Consider the following 26,780-nt stretch of genomic DNA (forward strand, 5'->3'; position numbering starts at 1 on the left):
AGCCAGTTATACCTTTCTATGGTCGCAATACGTCCAGACACACATGGAATGGTGATTTGTTATCGAGTTCTAGTTCAAAAAGATGCTCTGACCGTTGTTTCATTATATGTCGTTTTGTTATGCATCATTTCGTTAGTCAGCGTTCAGATGTATAAATTCATCATACAGCTATACTATTTTGGTATAGGCCTACATTTTTTTGTTGTGTGTCTGAACACCCTGTAGGCCTCTTTTTAAGCGATGAAGAGAGGAAAAGTTTCTGCACCGAAATTTCTCCAAGCCTGGATGAGATAAATGACTGGTGTAGTGACTCTGCACAGCCCAAGGTCATCCATACAGGGTGGGAGACCCAGAAATGTCGAGACTAGTTTTACGTCATCGTCGCCAAAGAAACCAAAAGTTCTGACAGGGCAATTCCTTCACCGTGCTACAATGTCATCCATCAGGTTTTGGCTAAAGCAAGGAAGGTGTTGAGTTGAAGTGGCTGCTGAGCCTAACTCCAAATCCATAGCTAATCATCCTCACGAATACTTTTAAACAATCAAAGCAAAACATATAACTGTAGATTGAGAACATTTGTGATACTGAAAATGGGTGACCAGAATTCATTCACGTCCATTGCTCTCATAGGAAATCCTTCTATGAATGGTTATAAATCAAGGGCTAAAACCTCAAATACATAAAGCAATAATTAAAAAGAAAATACATTGTACATATATAGCAGTTAGACATGGCCATGTTACATGAGGATGGAAAATTTCTTGAGAGCTGGCCATGGGGCTTTAGTGACATAGAGTATACAAATACAGATATTAATAAATAAAGAAAACAATTCTGACAAACACAATAGGTGATGTATACTCTTGAGCGTATCACCCATAAAGAATAAATACCACACTTCACATACATTTTACTAGAGTGCTTTAAGGGATGGTACAGTTTCAGTACAGACAGGGTTTCAGGTATCCAGTGTTTTTTATGATGGTTTTTGTGATAATGAAAGACCTCTACTAAATACAAAAGAGCATATCGTTGCTGGGGTGACAAGACCTTGTATCTGCAATTTTGGTGAAAATGACTTTTTTCGATTAATGGTTAAATAATGGGTTGAGTGATGTCCTGTACAAATCCCAACTGTCTTACTCCAAACATGAAGCCATCATGTTATGTCAAAGGAAAGGCTATCCCATTTGCCACAGCGCTTTGGCCGCCATGTTTTTTGGCTCTCCTGAACAATTGACATTTTGTAGATACGAGGTCTTGTCGCCCCAGCGACGATATATGTTTCTGAGAGGAATTCAAAGTTTATTTAATAAAAATTGGTTTTGAAATGGCAGAGATATCCAACATAAAGTGATCCCAATAAAAGGTGGGACCCATCTTTTATCAGGATCAATTTGTTTTACTTTGTTTTTGGATATCTTAGCCATTTCAAAACGGATTTTTATCACATATACTTTGAATTCCTCCAAGGATTGTATGCCCTTTGACATTTCATAAAATGGATTCAAAGTATCTCACAAAAAGTTAAAAGCTGAATCCTTACCTCAACCAATACTATACCACCCTTTAAAACCTGCCTGGTGATACACAACACCCAACCCTTTCACCAGTCAAGAGAGATGCATCTAACACCCATACACTGTGACAGGAATGGGCCAAACACAGGGCCCTGACCCTAACGACCTCCGAGAAAGAAAAGTCGCCAGGAAGATTAATTGCGGGGCATAAATATGGCATACTTGGGCTACTTAAGGTTATCACGTTGCCCCCATCACCATTCACACTTGAACTTTAATATGATATAATTTTTCCACCTTGAAGCCATCAGCAAGACAAGGCAGCAAAGAGGAGATATCCAGCCAAGCGAAAGGAATTTAGAAATATTTATATCATATGCGCATACCACCAAATTGTCTCCACCACTTGAGAAAAAAACGAGATCAGACTGGCATAGATGAAGAAGAGACTTAGGAATAAATAGATAGATAGATAGATAGATAGATAGATAGATAGATAGATAGAAGACAGATGGACAGAGAGAGAGAGAGAGAGAGAGAGAGAGAGAGAGTGAGAGAAGATGTGTTTACACTTCATACAAACAATCTGTAAATTAAAGGCTTTCTGAGCTCCTACATGATACACCCTGGGGAGTATGAACAATGATTTATGAATGGCTCATCCCCCGCACAGCACGGCAGACCTAAAAATCATGAGGAACATGATCGAAAAAAATGATCACTTTTGTTGTTGTTGTTAGCTTCTCATACTCACTATATATATGCTGTTTACACTCCTACACCATGACTGTTGACCTACATTTCAGCAGACAGCACTAAGAGCATCTTAAAGAATGCTGCTGTCGTAAACTCTAACCAATCTCACTTATGACCACTTCTGCTCATGAGGATGATGATAATGATAGTGATGATTAAAATGTTATTAAATCTGTTACCATGACTACTCCAGCTACTACTACTACTACTACTACTACTACTACCACCAACGACAGCAATAACAAATATGAGGATGACATCATCAATGACGATAATAAGAACAATAACTATTGCAATCTTCTTCCTCTTTAGTCCCATACCAACACCATCTTCATCCTCAAAGCTATAATCCTATATCATTTCACGGATAGGTGGGGGGGGGGGTAAGGGGTCATGGACTTGAAGATTAAGTCAGTTTATATCTGATATTTGCTATACACATGCCTAATTTTTCTTCTGTCAAAGTTTGGTCAGGAGGTCGTGATTTGTTAAGTTGTCAGACTGGAGAAATTTTTCAAAACCAAAGCTCTCAAAACTGTGCCTACAATGTGGTTTTTTTAAAAGCTGGCCGGCCGAGATGCAACAACAATTTGATGCTTATCATCTTGCTCTGCAGATAGGTAATAATTCTCCATTCCTAATGTTTCAAATTTCTCCCCAAAAACTTGTTCTATTGCAGATGACAACTGACATCAGCTTGGTATTCCACCACTCTAGGCCTCAAACCTATTACTAAAGTGGACCAGCCCCACCACTTTTTCATGAAAAGATACTATGTAAATCTTGGGAAAAATATATTAAAGGGATTGTATAGTTTAGGTTGAGACTTAACTTCAGGTTTCGAACATTCTTTGGAGAGATAATAAGAAACTTCTTATGAGATACGAAAGAGCATATAATTCCAAGAGGGATCCAATGTTTATGTATTGAAAATTGTTTTTGAAATGGCTGAGATATCCAAAACAGAGCAATCATAATTAAAGGTGGGACCTACATGTACCTTTTATTAGAATTGATTTGTTTTACTTTGTTTTTAGGTGTCTCAGCCATTCCAAAACTGATTTTCATCTAATAATCTTTGAATTCCTCTTAGAATGGTATGCTCTGTATTATTTCATAAGTGGTTCTTAGTATCTTGCAAAAAGTTAAAAGCCAAATCCTCATCCCCACCAATACTGTACCATCCCTTTAAATGAGCCTTATAAGCCAGTCAAAAACCAATGAGGTCTGGTTGATAAGGGTGAATTTTCTACAAAATGCACCTTATTTGTAGGCAGGGCATGCTTTCTTTTAAATTTTAGGGGGATGACGCTTGTGAAGGTGTATATGCAGAGGCTGCGTGAAATTTTTTCAAATTATAAAACCTTAGTCTTCCCGTAAGGACCTCTGAGCCGTGTCTGAGCAGATAAACCCTCCTTGCAAATATTAGGACCGGAGATATTGGAAATTGGTCTACTCATTATCTATGAAACACAATATGTGCATTTTTTTTTTTTAACATAAGCCTATATGAAGAGATATTCACAGGATTGTGACCTGTGGGTTACTACAAACCCACAAGCTGCTTGCCCTCTAGCCCAACTAGAGTTTGTTATTGGGTGAGTGATATGAATGTGTATTTGTTTAACATGTAGGGCTCTTGCCCAAATGAGCAATTGGGCTGGTGGGAAATACATACATTGCATTATGTCCTTCAACATGCATTGCACTTCTACTTTAACGCCCTGCAGACCAACTTTTAATTTGTTAGTTTTGCACGTGAAAGGCACACTGACAACACACAACATGAAAGGCAGCACACGACATGAAAGACGGCACAAAGACAGGTGAAACCACACAAGGCCAAGGCGAGAGATTTGCTAATTATTTTTAATGTGTGTCGGTGCGTGTTAGAGCCTGAACAAATGAATCCACACATGATTTCAGTACAGCAGAATTACTCATTTGCAGATGCAGCATTCACTAGATGAGCTGATTACACATCCTACAAGCAGCAAAGAGTTATGATACCACTTTTGATGGTCGACATGGGAGAAGCTTATCAATTTATCAGACTAAAAAGGTATAGCACCGATCGGCTCTAGGTACAAATGCTTCTCTTATCCCTTCCTTTTTGTAGAATCACTTCAAAACACCGGCAAATATGACTCTATGAACTCTATTATCAATGTTATCCTATAGGTGGGAAATGCACATACCCTTTAAAAGGATGGTACAGTCTTGGTTGAGGTCAGGATTCAGATTTTACTTTTTTTGCAAGATATTTTTAGAAACCATTTCATGAAATGTTTAACCCTCTGAGGACGAGTCCCAAGTATACTCGAGCAGGGGTCTATGGGAAATGTGTGTTGTAGCAAAATCAGTCCATCCTCAATGGGCTAAGAACATAAAATTCTAAGAGAGTCTGCTTTATGAAAACTGGCTTTGAAATGGCTGAGATATCCAAAAACAAAGCTAAACAAAGCAATCCTCATAAAAGGTGGGTCCTACCTTTTATCAGGATTGCTTTGTTTTAGATATCTCAGCCATTTCAAAACCAATTTCCACCAAATAAACTTTGAATCCCTCTTAGAATTACATATGCTCTTTCATATTTCATAAGATGTTTCTCATTATCTGATAAAATCATCATAAAAAAAAAAACATTGGAAAACTGAAGCCCCATCTCAACTGAGACTGTACCATCCCTTTAAGAGTGTGGATTTGTTAGTACATGTACATGCATCAAATGAAATGCAGAAAAATTAGAACAGTGCAAAAGAAGAAGAAGAGTATAATGATAGGGGTAGACTGCAGTCTCCTGAATATTGATAAAATACCACAGCCACAGATTCTGCCCAAATATTGCCAGTATAGATATCTACATACGATGCTAAATTTAATGCAAGTTCAGGCCTTCTAGCAATACAGATGTAAATTCCTCTCTGCATTTGGTGTATAGCAGAAAACACACACAGAGCCTTCTAATATTTGACTGTTGTCTGTCTTTGTTTTTGTTTTTGTCATTAAAGAAGTGAAGATTATACTGATTTTGATCGACTTAGACATGTTATAACAATTATATTTTCTTCTTTATTTTTCTCTGCCTTTCACACAGAATAAGAGGTCAGATTTATCATCAAATTTGAAGTTTAATCTTTTCCTTGGACCAAGCATGCTCTGGCATTTGACCTTATGACCCCAAGTCCACACTGTTCATCTCTGTTCAACGGCATAAAAGCGTGCACTGCTGTTAAAGTGACATTAACATACTTGAAATTATTCATAGATTATTATGGTGATGAATACTATTTGTGCATTATTTCTTCATTGGTGGCTGATGAATGGAAAAAAAAAAAAAAAAACCTCTCGCACTGCAATGAAGCAAAGGCATATAATATAGTGTGCAAAGACCAGACAATTGGAAATTCTTCAATAGAAAGGTACAGACATCATCTCTCCAATAGCGAATGATACTTTGTTTACCATGAACCTATCAAAATCAAATTATTTTAATGACCAGACAATTAATATACCAATACCAATCCCACAGTCCCATCCACAAGGGTCAAAGTTCAGAGTGCAATAGATAAAAAAGACAAAGCCCATTACCCTCTGAAAGAAGGAAGCCTGATTTTTGTTATTAGTTTTACGTTTCTAGTTATGGTTCCTGGAACTGCATAGGAGGGGTTAGGTTTCAGTGCACATATAATGATTGGAAACAGGAAAAGCAATAAAAGCGAGCTGGAATAACTCGCTTGGCATTTAGTTTTATATCTGTGCTTTAAAACCTCAGTTTGACTGAAACTGATAGTGTTATGCATGTAGGTTTGTAGATAACAATGGAAAGCAAAACTAAAAAAAAAAATATGCAGAGATTCTAAAATAGTGAGTCTTTGTAAAAACAATATGTTACTGCAAAAAGGAGATTTTCGTAATATTTCAAAATAAAGAAGAAAAAAAAAAGGGAGTCCAGAATGACTGATGACTTGAATGTCTTTCATAGTTTGAAATTTTTATTTTTATTTTATAATCCAATGTTATACATTAACTTTCTAAGAAAAATAAATCTGGTTCTTTGAAAAGTTAGAAAAGTGAACAATTCAACAAAATGATGATCTTTTAAAGGACAAGTTTACCTTCATAAACATAAGGATTGAGAGAATGCAGCAATATTAGTAGAACACATCAGTGAAAGTTTGAGGAAAATTGGACAATCAATGTAAAAGTTATGAATTTTTAAAATTTTTGTGTTGGAACCGCTGGATGAGGAGACTACAAAGGCTCATGATGTCATATGAGTACAACAGTATAAAGAAAATGTAAAGAAAATTCAACATATTTTCACTTTTTTCACATAATGAAAAAGCACTTGACTTGCCTCTTTCTAAAGGCAATTGGAATAGTATTACCCATAACATATGTCAGTAATGAGTCAAGGGAATGTGTACTTTTTTCAAAAGATGAAATTTTGTGAAATTCTCTTTATATTTTCCTTATATTGTTGTACGCATGTGACATCATACACTGCAGTAGTCTTCTCATCCAGCGGTGACTGCACAAAAACTTCAAAAATTCATAACTTTTGAACGGATTGTCCAATTTTCCTCAAACTTTCAATGATGTGTTCTACTAATACTGCTACATTCTCTCAATCCTTGTGTTAATGACGGTGAACTTGTCCTTTAATACAACTCACAGATTTCCACAGGATTAGGCTTTGTTCAGACTGACTTTCATACAAATTGACTGATTTAAATCTAATTGCATTTTGTGTGGAAACATTTCATGTTATCCATTGTTACGTCAGATAATGCGCACAGTGCAGTATTGATGGCAGATGCAAATGTACTCACTGAATGCACAGGAACCATAAATTGTCTTTTCTTTCTTCTGTATCTCATCAAATCTGTCCTGGCGGTGCATAAAATGACAGTATTTTTTACTCAAAAGTTCATTACCCTTATACCATTAGTAATCCCAGGGTGAATAATCTATTCAGGAGTGCATCGAAAATAGTGGACAGAAGATAGTGAGTTTGGAATAATGATACAACAGAGAGTGATGGTAAGAGAACAAGTTTTATAGTTTAGTTTGTTTGTTTATCTGTTGGCTGGCTTGTACTACCTTTATTTAAGGGGGAGGACATTGGGTACCGGAGGTGTCTGCTACAGCTTCAAGCCTGGAGATATGGAGGGAAAAAGATACAAGGATGGAATTCCAGGGAAAAGGGGAAAAAATCCCAGGAATATCCCGGAAGAGAAAAAAAAAGCAAAACAGCGCATAATCAGAATCTGGTTTGTCAATGGGCATTTGGAAGACAACAGCAGAGTTGAACTCATTTGCAGGAAAAATTCCTTTTCCAATGCCCCACTAGTCGGCTTCTTAATTTTATCATAAAATGATACTGCTTGCCTGATGCTGTCATACTTGTATTGTTCCTTCATGGGAACTCAGAATGTGCCTAAACAAAATGGGTCATTGCGCACAATAACTCTGTTATGCTGACGTCATAGTGGCTTATAGGAACCATAAATGTCTGTTATTACATATCATAAAAATCATGTTAAGAGTCATCATTTTCTAAACTGGTATCTTTTTTATAACTTGTCAAAGCACATTTAGCGCTACAGTCATGCACAGTGCGCTAATATATCATAAATATGCAGTTATTACAAGCACTACAAGTATTTAATGGATCATAAACTTTGCATGGAACACTGCATTTATCTATACACTAGCACTAAGTTTACAACTATACATTGGCACAGACAAAAGAGAATCTCAAAGCATTTTTTTTTTAGCATTCTCTAAAAGGAACAGCATTCTTGATTAATGACAGGAAATTATCAAGAGATACTGCACTCGGCATAAATCATTACAGTATGAACTCCCCATATTGCCTGTGCTAAATACAGCATTGATTACCACCCACACAGTATGAGCACAGTAATGCCAATACAAGGGAAATTCAATTAGTAGCATAACATCTTTAACCCCCCCCCCCCCCACACACACACAGCGAAAAATGACTGCTAGGGTCATATGACTCAAGAAGTTCAAAATCCTGTTCATCAAAACATTATCAGTGGTGCTTTGTATTTTTTTACCGTCCATAGAACATTACATTAAGTAAAAAAAAGAAAGAAGTAAACTATATAAACATTACAAAAAATATCTTATAGAGCGCAATGTCATCTTCAAATCCAGAACACTTAGCTAGATTAAATTCCTGCAAGATACAAATTTAAATGACCCAGCACGTTTGATTCATTTTGAAAATGGAACTCATGCAGTTTCCCTTGACCCTGCCAGATTAAAGACAAGAGAAAAAATTACTTCCAGTGAATAAATGCATTTATTTCTTTTGTCATCAGAAATAGCATGCATATATAACCACAAGCCACTACACAGCTACAGCATGCATGTCAGTTTTTCTAATAGTCACTAAGGACACATCTAAGTATGCAAAGTGGCACAAGTACTTTTAAGAAAAAACAAACCAAACAAAAACATACTTGGAAGAGACTGTACTGTACTTTCACATCAAAAGTAGACATGGAATTACTATCAATTCAACTCATTGACATATTACCCTTCATCAATGTTAATAAAGACTGATTATTCAGTGTTTTAATACTAGCCACGATAAAAATCATGGGCATACATACTTGGACTGGACACAAACCAATGACCTCCTGATTACTAGACAGCCATCATATCCACCAACCCGAGTCTAACCTGAGCATGTATGCTTATGAGTTTTATCATGACTACAACTGAAACACTGAATAATCACTGTTTATTCACATCAATGAAGGACAATGTGTCAACCAACTGTAATTAAAATAACTCAACCCAAGAATCATTAGTTTGAAGGAATTCACATTATAAAATGCTTGGCTTCTGGTTTTCATTCTTCCAAAAGTACATTCAACTCTGACTGGTCTCAAAGTCTGATAATTTTTTCACAAGAGAAGTCCAGTCATCTACATGATACAAATCCTTTCAGTTTCACGCACAAAAGTATTTGCCTATATCAGTCTACACAGTATACTCGGTGAGTAGTGTGACTAAATTCCAGTAAATCATAATGGCTTTAACCTGTCTATAAAAATTTTATAATTATGATCTCTTTATTTCCACTGGAGGCATTTTCAAAGTTACTGTTACTTGGAAACTGCATTACAGTTTTGTTTTGTTTCTTTGTCTGTTTTTTGTTTTCTTGTTGGGACTATTTTTTTTTTTAAAACCATGACTGAGTAATAACTACTTTTAAATCCAGCTAAACTTTGAATACCAAAATATCAAAGACTCTGTTGCAATGCACAAGCTCAACTAAAGTTAAAACATTAACTGCCCTGTTCATCGACCAGCAATCAATGATGAGCCCATCTTTTACTTCATCGCTTTATTTTAAAACTGCATGTCACCTTTGACCTATGTCCTGCTCACCTTGTATTGCATCTGGGTCGCCCTCCATGACTCTCTGGAGACGTTCTCGGACCTCCTTCACCCGCTCCTCCTGCCTTCTTATGTCTGCTTCGGTCACGACAAACTTGAGGCAGGGGGGCTGGTCAGCGTTGAGGTACACCCCTGGGTTCTTATCTAGGTGAAGCTGGACAAACGAAGCACAGAAATATTGACTTTATTGAACACATTTCTGTACAACGTATTAAATTATCATATTCGTCATGTTCACTGCAGGTGTATGGGCTCTTGTAAGCTCTGCTCCAAAAAGGTCTGTATTCTTTTGACACAGTGTGTTTACATTTCTACCAGGTTCATGGCAAAACTTACTAACATACATTTAACATGGAATTGGATGGTAATAATTCCACAAAGGGTTATGTTGCTGATAAACTATCATTCCATCAGCCACGAGGGATTGTCAGAATTTTGGGAGGAATAGTTCTGTGATCACATCAAAGACTGTATGGAATTGGCTGCCAGCAACACTGAAGTGTACACAGTCACAATGAAAACTCCATTACAGAACAGAAAAATCACATGAATATCACCATAAAATACCTAAAATGCTTTATAGAACAAGGTCATATAATACATTACACACGCAGGACAAGGGACATTGTGCTAGCACACTTTGTGTGCAATTTCGGTCACTTAAGCCCGCCGCACACTACACGATTTTACCCCGATTCACTGGTCTTAAGACCTTAAGACTAGAAGTGTGACATTACAGTCTTGCCATTTTCTAGTCGTACAACTGGGTCTTAGTGCCAGTCGTAGAGATTTGACATGTTGAATTTCTACGACCGGTCATAGGCTTTCAGCCATTCACAATGCAGTAAAATGCAAGCGCACGCAGTGCGCACTGAATCTTTTTGTGACTTGACTTTTAGCGTATATAAGAAAACTAGAAATGTCGCTACGGCGACTGATGCCTCCGCCATAATGCATGATTCTCCCAATAGGTGTATAGTACAATGTCTTGACAATATGTGATGACAGTTTCACATAACTGGCAAAATATCGAAATAACAGGTTTGTCAGAAATATCTTGAATGTTCACTTTCCACGAACTGGGTTTGCTATAATTGTCTATTAAAGAGTGCAGGTACACATATTTGGGGAATTGAAAATTTTTACTTGACTTCTGACCGACCTTATTATAAGTTTATGCATTGAGTATAATTTTCAAGGTATGAAGAAAGAGTGTAATTACAGTACAAAATATTTTTTTTTTCATTTAAACCTGACCTTTGACCCTTAACCTTTGACCTTTGACCTTCTGGCTGGAAATTTCCAAGAGAATCTCCATCAAGTAATACATGTACATATATTAAACACTTTTAAAACTAATAATGCAATCATTGCATATACTAGTATACATGTATGAGGGAAATACAGTAGTAACATTTTGAGGAGTTGGTTGACCTTGACCTTTGAACCCCTGACTACTGACCCATGACCCCTAAATTCCCTAGATAATCCCTGCCAGTCAGTACATGCATATGTACCATGTTCCATGAAGATACATTGAACCATTTGCGAGAAAAGTGATATTGCAACATTTTCATCTAACCTTTGACCTTTTGACCTTTGACCTTATGACATGAAATTCTCTCTGGAGAATCCTTACGCAGTAGTACATGTCTACACTAAGTTTCAAGAAAATAACTGCGGGCATTGCATAGATATGGGGGAAATAGCAACATTTTTAGCATTTGACCTTGACCTTTTGACCTCTGACCTCTTGTCAATGTCACTAGAATCTACTCAACTAATTGTCCCATCATACATCATCCTTGGACCAAGTTTGGTGAAAGCTGCTTCATCCAGTTTTGAGTTATCACATAAACAGATAAATTTTAGGATTTGACCTTGATCTTTGACCTTTGACCTCTGTCCTATTTCACTGAAAAACTAATCAAGTAATTGTCCCATCATACATCATCCTCCAACAAAGATTGGTGAAATTTGCTCCATACAGTCTTGAGTTATCGCGTGAACGGATACAATTTCATGATTTGACCTTGACCTTTGACCTTTGACCTTTAGCCGATTTCACCCAAAATCTTATCAAATCGTTGCCCCATCATACTTCATACTTGGACCAAGTTTGGTAAAATTCCAGTAAATATTACTCAAGTTATCGCGTAAACGAAAGCGGACGGACGTACGGACGTACGGATGTACGGACGTACAGACGTACGGACGTACGTACGGACGTACGTACGGACGGACGGACAACCCGAAAACATAATGCCTCCGGCACCACTTCGTGGCGGAGGCATAAAAAACCCAGATACACGCAAAGATATTCTACCATAAACCTGCACTAAAACACAATGCACTTACAATAAATCAAGCAAATTCAAGATCGAACAAGCTCATCGAACAAGCTTTACAGTCGTAAGCCTACTCGTAAGCTTCAGTCATATAGTGTGCGGTGTCCAGTCGTACGACTGGTCTTAAGATCCAGCTTGGCTTAAGACTTTAAGACCAGTCTGATCGCGTAGTGTGCGGTGGTGCATTTGAGACATTCTAGAAACTGATGTGACAATATCACTGATTGGATGTCCAAACCCATACTGTACAGCACATCATGGACTCTTGGTGGCAATACCCAATGTAGCATTTGGACTAGGCATCAAGATCTTCCCATGTTTACTCCCAAAATGTTGACTGACACCTCTGGAACAAGATACACCCTGAAGCTACAGCGGGAGAATTGTCACTTTGATTGGCAGGTCTCATGATATTAATTTGAATTCCCAGAATTAGAATAAAAATGAATATCTTTTTTTCTTCAAGTATCCACTTAAAAAATGAACTTTAGATGACTTTTAGCACAAAGTAAGGTCACAAAGTAAAAATGAATTTGACACAGGAATAAACATACTGTGTGCCACATGAGACTTTGCGACTGGGTTTGGTCGCTGGTTTCATGCACAATCACTTAGAATTTAGTAACTCTTGGTCATCCATTGCTCGCCTTCACCCTTCTTGTTCCTCCCTTGCAATTCACATTTCTTCCACTTTTCGATCTATATGTACCACAATTTTTGGCTCTTACTGACTACAATTGTGACTGTTGACAATGGGCAATGCATTTATATATTCAGTTTGCTATAAACAGTCAAGAAAAGGTTGAATGAGAACAACACCGACAACAAAAGCATATATATAACAAACACACAAAGAAACAGAATTATTGATTATTGATTAATCCTGGTATGTCTACCTCTCAAGTTTATTCATATCAATGTGACCTCTTTGTTAGTGAATCACATACAGTGGATGGATTTCTACAAGGTGATGTTGTAACAGTGGTTAAACTTGTGTCAGAGGATGTGCGTACTGGTAAGAGATTGTGTGTATGTTCCATGTGTGTGTTGGGGGGGGGGGGGGAGAGAAAATGCCAGAGATTCAAGGACAGCTTACATATTTTCTAATTTCCTACATTCATAAATTATGCCACAAATTATATCATTGTGAATGATGACTTCCTGAAAGCTACTGATAATCTGGCACTTACAAAATTGTTGAACATTGAAAGGCAATATACATTCTTGTTTTCAATGAAATAAAAAAAAAATACTTCTTTATCCTCAGAGTACTATACACTGAACTATTTTACACCAGAGCTTTAAAATCCCGAGAATCACTTGTTTTCATGCCAGTAAGCCCCTACAATGCATTTATTCTGGTGTCCTTTCATGCATTTTTCTCACCTCATTAACATTAAGATAAGATACATGTATATCACAACTTGCTAAATTTACAGACCTGCCAGTAGCTTTCAATGTGTGTCTTCTGTTTGAGCTTCTATCTATAAAACATTTTATGAAGATCACATAATGTCATAACTAACGCCTCCAAGAATTCTGCAGGTACATCTTGTATATTTGCTGAGTAGGTATATCTTTCCCCATAACTTTTACTTAATGAGGGTTATTTTTTCTTTTTAATGTTTTATACATGATGTGTGATAAGTATTACATATCAACTGCGTTCTATTTCTTAATATACATGTATAACCACTAAGCAAGTCCCAAGCTGTTTGTTCTTTTTTGACTTTTCATCAAAACTTTTGATGAAGAATGCACAATAAGGACTATAATTTTTTTTTCCACTATTCGTACTAGAAAGCATCATTATATTCTGGAAATACCTCCTTTTTCGCTATCTAGGAGATTGCAAAGTTCTGCAAATTTGTATGATTTGCCACATGCATTAAAATTAGCAAACATTAAAAAACATCTTCCCTGCTTACATTGTACGAGACTTTTAATGCTGTCATTTTGTCTAAATATGCCGTTAATGGCACTATTTAAAGGGGAAGGCTAGTAACTGATCAGTGGGAATCAGTGGAAATGCTGGGAGATGATTGTTCCAATCCTTATGGGATTCATTCAAGAGTTCATTGTATATCTATTGTTGTGTGAAAATGATTTGCTTCAGAACGGTCTCACATTCAAGTAATGTGCAGATTAATGCTCCGTCACTGACCAGGGACGCTAACCTGGAAGCATTAAACTGCACATTACTTGAATATGAGACCATTCTGAAGCAAATCATTTTCACACAACAATAGATATACAATGAACTCTTGAACGAATCCCATAAGGATTGGAACAATCATCTCCCAGCATTTCCACTGATTCCCACTGATCAGTTACTAGCCTTCCCCTTTAACAGTGGGAGCAGTGATTTAAAAATTGTTCAAATTATCACATCAGTTGTATCACAAAACATCCAAAAGTACAACAATTTTGCAATAAAGCCACAAATATAAGGAGATACCATTAATTTTCTCAAAAAAAAAATCATGGTGACGGTTTACAGTATTCTAGAAACATTTTTTATTTTTGATATAAAACTACTGTTCACATTTTGTATATCTAATAGTAGCAATAATTCAAAACTTCATTATACTGATTAACATTTTCATGTCAGTTATTTTTATCCACAACTCACATTTAGAACTACTTTGAAGCAATAGAGCTGTTTTTCCATCTGCAAATATGTTAGCAAGGGGCTTTAATGGGTTGTGAGACAAACCTACACCTGCTCAGGTAAAACGAGGAAAGTGCTTTACCTGGCAAGCCCATGAAATCATCCCCTAGTAATGCATCACTGTCTGATTGCATGGAATATTTTCTCTCATCCCCAGCAATCTCCATCACTCAGAGAGCTGTCACAGCCCCACCTCAACCTCTTGTGCAGTAGAAACTGATTACCATCCTGATATGACAGCGGTGGAGCAATAGCACACCACGGGGGCAAATGAAATGGAACTGGAAAAGAAAAAGGTGGACGACAGACAGATAGCTTGGTGCCATCTGCAAGATATCATGGGGCCACCGTGGAGTGGGGTTAGTTCATATGTGGGGAGAGGGGTTGTGACACAAGGAGGGGTTTCAGACTGATAAAACAACATGTTCGTGAACGTTTTTATTGGAGGGAGGGCTGTTGAATTGAAAAGCAAACTCTAGAACCTTTTTTTTTTCAAACCTTGATTCTCAAGTCTCATTTGGTAATCAACAGTTGCCTAGAGTTTTTCCCAATCAAGTTTCCAGATTTTGTGTTTACTAGCATTTGCAGTCTGAACCATTTTACCTCTAAAACAAGATTAACCCATTGAGGATGGTTTGATTTTGCTACAACATGCATTTCCCATAGACGCTTGCCCGAGTATACTCGGGACTCGTCCTCAACGAGTAAGGAGGTAAAGCTTTGGATGGCCCTTTCTTTACTTCAGCCATGGTACATGCAATATGATGCACTCTTACATATTTACATTGTATAAATCAAGAGTGGGATGTTTTATCTGCAGACCAGGAAGTTTGTGACACTGCTCAGTGCTGTTTTAGGAATGTCATATACTATGCAGTCTGCAGCCAGTGAGGAGTCTATGCATTTGAGTGTGTAAATACTCCACTCCATAATATACATGCTTAGATAATATTTGCGATAATACAATTAGGGCCTACATTACTTCTGAAACCCTACTGAAACCAACCAGGATGACCCAGCCTTCATCAATATTATTCTAGCAGGCTGTTAGCTGCATGGACTCTAGTAGGGCTTTCTACACTGAAAGTGTGCCTGAGGCATTATTTATTCAGATTATCTCTCTGTTGGCTAATGAGAATTTTTACTTTGTTCTATTTCTTGCGTGTGTGTGTGTGTGTGTGTGTAAGATAACAAAGGTCACACAGTGTCGAGACTGTCTGTTGTTATAGATTTACAAGACCATACAAAGTTCAGCTGAGAGATTTGTTGACAAGGTCAAATGGCAAAGGATGAGGTCTTTGGGTGTTATTTCAAATTTCAAGCAATGACACAAGGAAGTATTTGATGCAGTGCAATCAAGCTTCATAAGGTGAACTTTAAGACAACCATTTCAATGGTGTGGGTCAAAGGTCAGTCTCAGTGCTGTAATTTTGCAGTTTGTTGCTACAATTTCAATAACATCTGACTAACTGCTTAAAAAATGGTGAAATTCTAGACTGTGACAGAACAACTCATTAGTATGGTTCAGGATGAATGCCTGGTATTATGCTCCACCACTCATCAAGACATCACAAACCAGAAAAACCTTGGATAAGGCACATCATTATCTAGTGAAGTAGTCCATATCTTATGTACCTTGAATAATTCAGCACAGCCAACACATTAATAACATGGTTGACAAACGATGCTCTGAACACAAATGACTGCAGGTGGGACTACACATGAAAGCCACATCTATGTGGATGCAGTTCAACTAACACTAGGAGTTGTACATTTGGGCATCTGCTCACCAAATCTACTCATCACCTAGCTGCTACGGCCGACTTGTGTTTACTAAAGTGCAATGTACGTTTGACCCCGGGAACTCGCAGCTAATGCCACTGTTTCAGATAGTGACAGTGTGCGTTACGTGCGGCGGAATCATGGCGCCACCAGTAGAGGCAATAACGCTCCAACTATCACAGCTGACTTCCTTTGTGCCCGTCCGACCGCCCCAGCTCGCTGCACTCGGCTTGGTGCGAGATTAGCGACTGCTTCCCAGACGGGCACAGCGAGACCAGCCCCAACCATCTATTGCTGTTGACACTTTCCTCCTATTAAAGGTCATGTCCAGTTTAGACAAGAGGGGGCAGGGTAGAAAGCATTCAGAAAATTCAAGATTTGGAAGAACTTGACAGCTGTGAGACAAAAACTTTTTACTCACAAATGCATCCTCCTGGACTAACATCATGTTATCAAATGTATTGAAATCTTTTGGTGTGTTCATAAACCTGTGGTGAATATTCTAATTATTGTTGATACTCGGTTGATTCAGACTCTTGGTTTCATGGTTTTCACAACCAGAATCCAAAACTGACTGTGTTATCGAAGGTTCAGTTTCTGAGAGGCTGTTGGGAAACATGGCTCTGCCACTCTGCAATATGAACTCTATACTTGGTATGATATATGATAGTGTTTATCAGTACTTGCACAATTGAAAAAGCAGATTAAATGAGGTGCAAAATGAAACTAAAGCTTAATCAGAAACAGCATGATCTGGAACAATGCTCAAATGCATTTTTTAAGTCAGTGCTACAGAAACTGTATGATATCACTGCTGTTTTTGTCTTTTAATAAGGACTACACCAAGCTCAGGTACCCATTCTCTCCTTTCTGAAGACTAAAAACCATTTTGTTTTCCTACCAGTGCTGTACTCGAAGAAAGAAACTTCTTGAATGTGACCTGAATGCAGAGCATTTTGCACCTGAACTGGTCCCACATACCCAAAATGATGTCAAGTTTCACAGATACAAAAGGCAATATGTGATTTCTCAACAGGTACTAAATATTACAGACACTATCCCACTACATATAGGCAATTTATTTTCTTTTGAAAAAACCCCCCAAAATAGACAGTTAATCAGTGTCCAGGTAAACTGACCTCAACCTGTTCTGGATCAGCACTTTTGCTCCTTCCACTTCCCTGACAGTTCCCATTGCAGTGAGGATTTCCTTTTCTTTTCTCTATGTTATGGGTAACCCTTTCTGTGCCATAAGTCATATTTCACACACATACCTATAGACAGGAAATGAATTTGACTCAAAGCAGCTAAGCAAGAGTCCATACATGCATGTATGTATATGTATATTGTATCTTCATCAGAAAAAGACCCTGCTAGATCTCATTCTACTAATCAAATTTAATCTAATTGATTTAATTCTTCATTTTTAATACATTAACTAATCGGTACTGAAATGGATGAGAGTAAAGTGATATGCTGATATCATTTGCTGTATCAAAAACATCATACAGTCATAAAATTATCACGAAAGCACTAAAACTTTGGCAATCAACTAAACTTTTCCCCCCATATAAGACAAACTTCAGCCTACTTTGGTATACATAGAGATGGGTATTATCTTCATTCATCTGTATGGTTCATATATACAAAAAAAAAAATGAGAAGGATAGGCAATGCCCACAGAAGAAAGCACTGTGTCTTAAGGTGGCCTCACACCATGCGGCTTTTTCTTGCGACTGCTTGCAGTTTCGAGAAGTCGCACGCGGTTCTCGACCACATGCGACCTCTCGCGACGTGGAGACGTCCGCAAGCCTTGCGACCTCCTTACGGCTGCTGTCAAATTTTGAACATGTTCAAAACCTTGCGATCGTCTGCGGTTGCCTCTGCGATCCCTTGCGACCGGCTGAAATTTCGCAAGCCTTGCGGTCGTTGCGCTCACACTATGCGACTCGATGATTGCGATCTGGCAACCGCAACAGATCGCAAGCACTGCGATCGAAAAAAACGCACAGTGTGAGGCCACCTTATAAGATCCTGGCCATCGGCTTGTGCAAAGACTAGTGCCAATTAAAGAGAGGAGCCAGGTGCTACGCTTCATTTAAAAAACTGGCATATCATGCGCCTTTCTAGACCAGCGACCATGACATTGAAGGTGAGTGACTCACATGGGTGTTTGGATGAGTTTGAAGTGTGGACTCCTAAGGGTCTTTAAAAAATAAGAAAAAAAAAAAGAACCGAAACAGGGGGGATTGCCCTCTTCATTGGAGGCTCAGATTATTTGCTTTGTGGAAGAAGATTGGGCAAAGTTATTTATAACAACAATATTTGATGGATGCCAGAAGAGGTGGAGGTGAGGATAAAATCTTAAAATTCTGGTAACATCCATCTGTGACAGGGACAAAGAATGGAAACAATGGTTTCCTAGATCCTGGACCTGCCATACCAGTCAACTCATGGCCTGGGGATTGCATGAAGTAATAATACACTTCTTATATCTTCAAAAATAGTGTCCTTTTTTTTTTTAATACCAGTCTGGGACACCCAGCCCTCTTTTTTTTTTTTTTTTTTTTTTTTTTTGGCGAATTGCCACTGGCATTCAATGCACATACAATCTGTAGTGTAGACAAGAACTTCTGAGTGTATTTTAATTTTGTGAATCTTGGTTCTTGCAAAATTTGCAAAATTAAAATGCACACAAACATTTCTGGTTTTACAGTAAGGCAATGCTATTACAATCTTACAATTGGCCACAATGGTCAACGTATAGATTTTCTCCTCTGTCCACTGGTTTTACTGTACATGTATTTGTACTAACAAAAGCTGACTAACACAGAATGGAAAGGAAAACCAAGTCCTCCAAGATTTTTTTTTTTTTTTTTTTTTTTTGGGGGGGGGGGGGCTATATAATTCGCAGAACAAAACAACAGAATCACAGTTGGACAATGATATTGACAGAAGACAATGAACATTATTATGGTTATGAAAAGCTTAAAAAGAAAAGGGAATTCATGTAAAGTAGCAGAAATGTAGTACATGTATCATTATTTCATTTGCTTTAAACTCTGCAGAAAAAAACAAACAAACCAGGGCATATCTAGTACCTTCTATCCTTAAAGTGAGTTTTTGAACAAATACTTCTTTGTCTCGACCCATACAATGGTACGTGCAAGTCTTTGTCACCGAAGAATATTCTCTGCCTTCCTTCCTTGAAATATTTCCATAGTTTCCATAATTTTCATTTCAATCGTCTTTTTTTTTTCTTTCTTTCTTTTCAGCTTGAATGCAGAGACTCTGGCTGCAGTGTTGATACACTCCTAACTGGGATAATCCGCGATGACAAACCGTGAAGTATTCCCTCTAGCAAACTACCGAGTTGTTGCCCGCATTTATTCTGAAAATTTGGTCAGCCTTGCTCAGAGAGATATTACGGCTTACATGTTAAAAGTATCCCTTTGGGGAACCAAATAATTCTGGGGCATTACTGTTCTGACCTAAAACTCTCATCTCTCTCTCTCTCTCTCTTTCTCTCTTTCTCTAACTTCCCTCCCTGGATCTTGTTTGCCCTTTCTCTCCCTCCCTCTTTCTTTCTTTCTATCTATCTATCTATCTATCTATTCTCCATTTATCTCCTATTCTCTCTTGACTGGATTTTAATAGAACCTTTCCACTGGGCTTGGTTTGACACCTTTCTGAATCGAGGACATTCCAAGATTTAGAGATTACAAAGACTTTATCAGCATTGTCAACTAGAACGAAAATATACCTAATGAAGGTATTTATTCAAAGATAGCAAATGCAATCAAAGACACTTTCAGCAGAAAAAAAACAAGAAGAAGAATGTGCAATTTGTGATGGAAACATAAATTTAATCCCATAAAACGTACTGTCAACCTACGGAACAGTTCTAAATCAAGAAATCATTTAGGGGCATAAGGGGCGATTTGGGACTTCCCAACAATTTCGCGAGTGGTTAAATTTGCGATCATTGAGTCCTGTACTTAACGGATAATTGTATACGCATATATATGTCATATTCATATCCGGATCAGGGACAATATTTTCACGTGTCTTTAATTTTGCGAATAGCACAGGACTCGCAAAATTCATGATAATAAAAACATCGCGAAATACTCAGCATATACAGTACTTTGAATCACGATTCTGATGAATTACTAGAATTATGATTTAAATAACACATTTTGGCCATGTGTATGTAAACTGGAGTCATGGAGGTTGATTTGAAATCATAATTCCAATCACGATTCAAATGACCATAAGGAAGAGTTTTCTGATCATAATTCTCCAGAATTACGGAAGAGTTTTCTGATCATAATTCTCCAGAATTACAGCATGAAACAGTCAAGTGTACGGATTTCTCTCCAAATCGTGTTTTGGGGAGGAGCTTACGGTGACCTTTCAACAACTTCCGCAGAAGAAACATGCCCTTCAAATGCTTGCACAGCAGTGAAAGCGCGTGCTAGTGTGCTTACCATTCAAGAGCAATTGATGGAAACTAGGAAAGAAGCCACACCTCTTCCCCTTGCTCTGATATTGAAAACCGCAGAATCCACGAAGCCTTCCTTGGTTGTATGTATGGACGATAATTCTAATCTTGATAGCGATTGTGATTGTAATTTAGCTTTGCAACGCTTATGTTTCTCGACCACTGTGAAAACGGCCTTAGATTTGTCCTTTCTGGTAAACAACCGATACGTGAGAAGGTGAAGGACTTTATAACAAATGGACCTCCCATCATATTTTATGCATGAATCTTGGAAATCAATGTTGTTATTCTTCCACTTTTCCTGCGTCAAACACTATTTTTATAGATTAGAGTAGGTAACTTGTTTGACCTGAATGCAGGTACGGGGACAAATTTCACCGTTGTTCCAGCTTCATTAACTCTAAGTTCCTTATCACTTCCATGTCCCCCCCCCCCCTTTGTCATCAGTACTTTTCTCTTTCTGTGTCTCTCTTTTTTTGTCTCCTTGTAGACATTCATCAAATTGTATTTCCCTGGGTTTCTGCCTAACTTCTTCCATTAAATCCCCCGCTTCCCGTCCTAACATCTCTTTTACATCTCATCCATTATTCATGCCGACGGTGTGGCCACCTGTGTGATAAAGGGGCTCACGTTTCCCGGTGTATGAATCACGCGGGGTTTTTTACCTCGCTCGCGCGTCTCCTCTGGTTTCCGTCCGTTCCCCATCTCGCATGAATAATGCAGAGGGTTGTCATCGGACGCTCTCTTCCTGGGCCAATCTCGCCCAGGATCTGTTGAACAGGTCGGACTGCAAACAAAGAATCACAGGCCCAGTCCCCCTCCTTCTCCTTCTCCCCCCTCCCCCCTCCCCTCCCCCCATCCCCCCCCCCCCCCACAATCGTTTCTGCCTCTTTATCTCTCCTGACAGCATGAATTATTGAGCTAAAAAGGTGTGTGTGGCTGGCTACACGGGATTGTCTGTGAGGATCCCAGCATCACGGTGAGAGCCAGCGGACCATTCCTGTTACTAGCTACAGGCACAGTGAGAATTCCCACTCATATCCTCCTCCTCTGCAACATTCCCCTCCTCTGCAACATCCCCCCTCCCCCTTTTGAGGATCCAGTTTACAGTGTCAAAGTATACAAAGCTTAACCCCATCCAGTACCACCATCTCAAAATATAGTTATTATGTACACACAGGTTGTCAATGGTGATAGTGGAGTTAATAAACCCAATCCTCAAATGGGCTACGCCTTCCTGTCCCATTCGCTAATGATGTTATAAAATGGTGATATGGCTCCTCGTCAAATGATTGGCTGAGAGCTATCACGTGACCAGTCTCTTATTTTGCCTCAAGGGCCAACTTTACTTTCACCGCGCATTAGCATACTAATGACCGGAACTAACGATTGCTTGTCTATGCTCAGTTGCATTTCCTGTCTATTACAATGCATTGAGATTGTTTGTGCATGCAGTTCAGCTGGCTCAGAGCTGGTGCTGGCCTGGGAATATTGCATAAATGGCTGCCACAAACTTTAAAATAATGTAAAGTAACGTATCTAACCATTTTATGGAACAAATAATGCACATTACTTGGTTCAGCATTGGTAAAATCAGCCGCTTTTCATCACTTTTGAACAGTCCAAAACACACATGGCTTTGCTTCGTTTATTTCCGACAGTTCCAAAGTTACTATCCTGTGGATAATTCTTTTTAAGGCCCTCTGTTATGTGCATTTTCTGCATATTAGTGAATGGCACAAAATGTACAAATACGGAAATCCCATGCCAAAAGGATGTTTGCCGTATGAAGAAAACCTTCTACGTAGATAAGATCGACTTCGCCTGAAGTATCAGACTGCGTGAGCTATGGGTTCTGCTGCAGAGGTGTGAATAATTACTAAACTTCCTTCTCTTGCGGTGAGGACCTGAAATAAACCGTCTTACCAAGGCAAGCGAAAGTAGTCTGCGGAATGCCTCAAAGGTATTTTCAACAACCCCAGAGTTTCTGGCAACACACCAGCACGCCGGAATCAAGGCCACCCAATTATCCAGGCAGCCCATGAAATGTAATTAGGTTACGGGGCGGAATCGTGGACTCCTGGAATAGAGTGTAATCTGCAATAAACAACAAGTCTCACATAACCCGGAGTCTGATGTTGACAGGTGTGTATTACAGTAGGGCAGCAAGGTGTATTATCTGGCTGACTTCTCATGCATCTTACCAAGAAAAGACTGGAAGAGATCTGCATCACGCAGAGTGCAACTCCTATATCATTGACGATTACATTTTTACACCATAAAGCTATCTCTTCATCTACTCATGGGGTAAGACTCTGATCTTATATGCACTTCTTCTTCATATACATATATACTCTCTAAAAAAAATCGAGTGACAATATTCACTCTTGAAGGAGTGAATGCAAAAAAGAGTGAATTTAGAGTGAAATTGGAGTGAATTTTGAGTGAAAACAGACATTTTTACTCATTTTGGAGTGACCTCAGGGATCACTTGAAGATTTTGGAGTGATCCCCGAGGTCACTCTAAAATGAGTGAAAATGAAAATTTTCACTCAAAATTCACTCAAAATTCACTCTTTATTGTATTCACTCCTTCTTCAAGAGTGAATATTTTCACTCATTTTTTTTTTTTTTTTAACAAAGTAAAACAAATAAATTTTTTAACAATATCCGGCAATAAATCATAAAGACACATGTCAAAGAGATTGATTGAACGTCATCATTATCAAAATGTAAATCATTGAAACACAGAGGAGCTTCATTTCCAACTTTGTATAATTAATTTCTTCCTACCAACTAGTGATCATTTGTAAACATGTAATGCAATGTACGATGGAGATAATAGGAACAAAAAAAAAAGAACAAAGATGAAGAATAACAGAAGGGATGAGGACTGAAGATCCAATACTTGTAATGCAGAAGACCATAGGATGTGTCACACTAAAAAAACTTGACTATAAATGTGAGATTTTTGACAATATAACAGAAAAGGAGCATAATGGTATGTTTACATCTTCATTAGATATGAGAATATTGTGCCACTTTACCTGCATGATACATGAATATACTATGGTTTTTATAAACAGGTGCAGAAAATTGATAAGTCAGCACAGAGCATGAATGGAACACATATTGTTCCTGAGAAATTGGAGATACAAAGACAGCAAGAGTGTGAGAGATGGAGAGAGAAAGAGAGGGAGAGAGGGAGAGAAAGTTAGAGAGAGGACTGACAAGGGGTAAAGTGATATATAGAGAGGGATATATAGATGTATTATATAGAGAGGGGAATATATAGATGTATATATAGAGAGGGGAATATATAGATGTATATACTTAGTATAGAGAGGGGAATATATAGATGTATATACTTAGTATAGAGAGGGGAATATATAGATGTATATACTTAGTATAGAGAGGGGAATATATAGATGTATATATAGAGAGGGGAATATATAGATGTATACATGTATAAGAGAGAGGGATATAGATGGTATATAGAGAGGGGGAGAGATATGGACAGTAAGAGGGATAGAAAGAGAGAGAGTGGGAGAGAAATAAAGAAGAGAGGGAGAAAAACAGATGCAGCATATGCATGAGAAAGAGAAATTATTGATAGAAAGATAAAGGGGGAGAGATAGTGTGAGTGAGATGAAAGATTGACAAAGAGATAGAGAGGAGGAGAGCTAGAGAGAGAAATGATTGCAATTTTATCAAGGTTATGGTGATGGCTTTGCATGGATAATTGCACTATTATCCACATCTTTTGTGTGGCTTCTCTTCCCACACCTATTGGGTGGCGCACATAGATTTCTTTGCTCAAGTACATTTGATGAGTTTGTTTGTGTATTGGTCAAAAGTAGTTCAGATCAAAACATTTTCTCTCTTATTTGACAAACAAATCTTGCATGCAGGAATAAGACACTCTTGTAGTCATAACCTTGCATGAAAGTCTAAGTTGTCAAATAAATGGAAAAAAAAAAAACCCATAAAATAATGATGAAACTACAGAACTGCTGGAATTCATAAAGGTACTCTGCACATTTTACTAGCAGAAGCAAGGCATTAGGGAAACTGCTTCTACTAGTCAATTTCACATTTTTAAGAGCAGAGAACTCACATTTTTTCTTCAACTGTACAACTTGAGAACAATGCGCCATTCATCCTTTCATAACAGCCAACGAAATTTCACTTCAACACTCCGCATATCTTCCTTTTTTCCCCCCATACATCTCCATCTTTCTCCCTTTTTTTCATTTCAGATACACTCTTTCTTTGTGCAGATCCATACATTGGTGCACTTAGCATCTCTTGGTATAAGTGATCAATGCCTGATGTGGGAGCTGTCAATTACTGGAAGAAAAGTGGGCGTGGCCAGCTGGATGACTAATATGTGCGCTTACTGCCACACTTGTGTACAGTCACTCAAAGGCACTATCACCTTTCTAAGCCCTCCTCTCCATCTGTCTCAAAGTTTCTCTCTCTTCCTTTCTTTCTCTCCCCCCCCCCCTCTCTCTCTCTCTCATTGACTATTCAAGTTTTTTCCCTTCATTATTCCTCAAACCCTTAACAATCTTTCCTTCCTTTTATGCTTGGCTACATCTTGTCCATCCATCTGAATGTAATTCAACTCAACTCTCTTTCTCTAACTCTTCCTTTATATTTCATAATGATGTTTAATTCTTTTTTCTAATTTAAAGTATACTTTACAGCATTCAAGATTAAGAATGTATATACTATATTCATACATATATGGCTTTTAACTTGCCTCATATTCCTTCCCTATTTTATGTAAAATCAGTGTGGACATTAAGACATGAAACCAGGCTTATATGTATATCTTTTTCTTTATCAGCCCCTCTCAACATTTCTGTGTTCATTCTTGCAATGAATTGTTCACTCCCTCTTTCTCATTACCTGTCAATCTGCCCGACCCATTCAAACTAAGCATGAAGTATCCAGGCTCTGAAGGACACTTAACTCTCTTACCACCACCTGTATCCCATCCGCAGGGAGGGACAGTGGCTGCTTTGAGGGGGGACGGTGTCAGGAGGGTTAAAGGGTGCCGAGCTCACGCCATAACTCCAGCCAGTTGTTGCTGAGGACTTGTGGCTGCTCTCAAAGAGGGTCTTGCAACACGTGAGAGCGCGGAAAGCAATCGACCTCTTTCTCTCGGGTGACATGGGGGACAACCACTTCCAGTGGCTGTCACTCAGGAATGAAATCATGCCTGAACCAATTCAAATTTCCATCCCATTTGAAATTCGCGCCGAGGAGGGGCAAAGCAAGATGAAAATTTGGCACGCACAAGTGCAGCTCTTAACTCTGTGGTCATCATCCTCTTAGATTTTAGAGAGCCTGGGTGTGTGCGTGTATGCTGCTAACTGTGGGCATTCACAGAATGTATCGATGCTTGAAATCATAGAGGCACATAACTTCTTATATCAGGGAATTACATAAAAATATATGAAATACACTTTCAATGCATTGTACAGGTATTGTATGTTTATCTGTATTGTATTTACACAAAGTTGGGTGCAGGTGCATAAGATCAATGGTCTTATGAAATACATTTAGCCTTTTATTTGGGACTGACATTCAGTCCAGAGACTCATATCTAACCTGCAGATACAGACAGGCCCAGTCCCTATGAAACTGGGCATATGTGTGTGTGTGTGTGTGTGTATATAAATATATACATATAATATATATATATATGTGTGTGTGTGTGTGTGTGTGTGTGTATATATATATACATA

The 26,780-nt window shown here is 38.2% G+C and overlaps 1 protein-coding gene across 1 annotated transcript in view; it reads right to left on the reverse strand.

Annotated features, from left to right (window-relative positions):
• Positions 1–26,780, reverse strand: part of LOC140230779 (methyl-CpG-binding domain protein 2-like) — a 70,737-nt gene that overhangs the window by 15,436 nt on the left and 28,521 nt on the right. The window contains exon 5 of the mRNA XM_072310919.1: positions 9,711–9,873. Within this exon, the coding sequence (XP_072167020.1) occupies positions 9,711–9,873 (163 nt within the window). The remainder of the gene's footprint in view (positions 1–9,710; positions 9,874–26,780) is intronic.

The sequence above is a fragment of the Diadema setosum genome, chromosome 7 (assembly GCF_964275005.1).
Source record: "Diadema setosum chromosome 7, eeDiaSeto1, whole genome shotgun sequence".
NCBI classification, from domain to species: domain Eukaryota; kingdom Metazoa; phylum Echinodermata; class Echinoidea; order Diadematoida; family Diadematidae; genus Diadema; species Diadema setosum.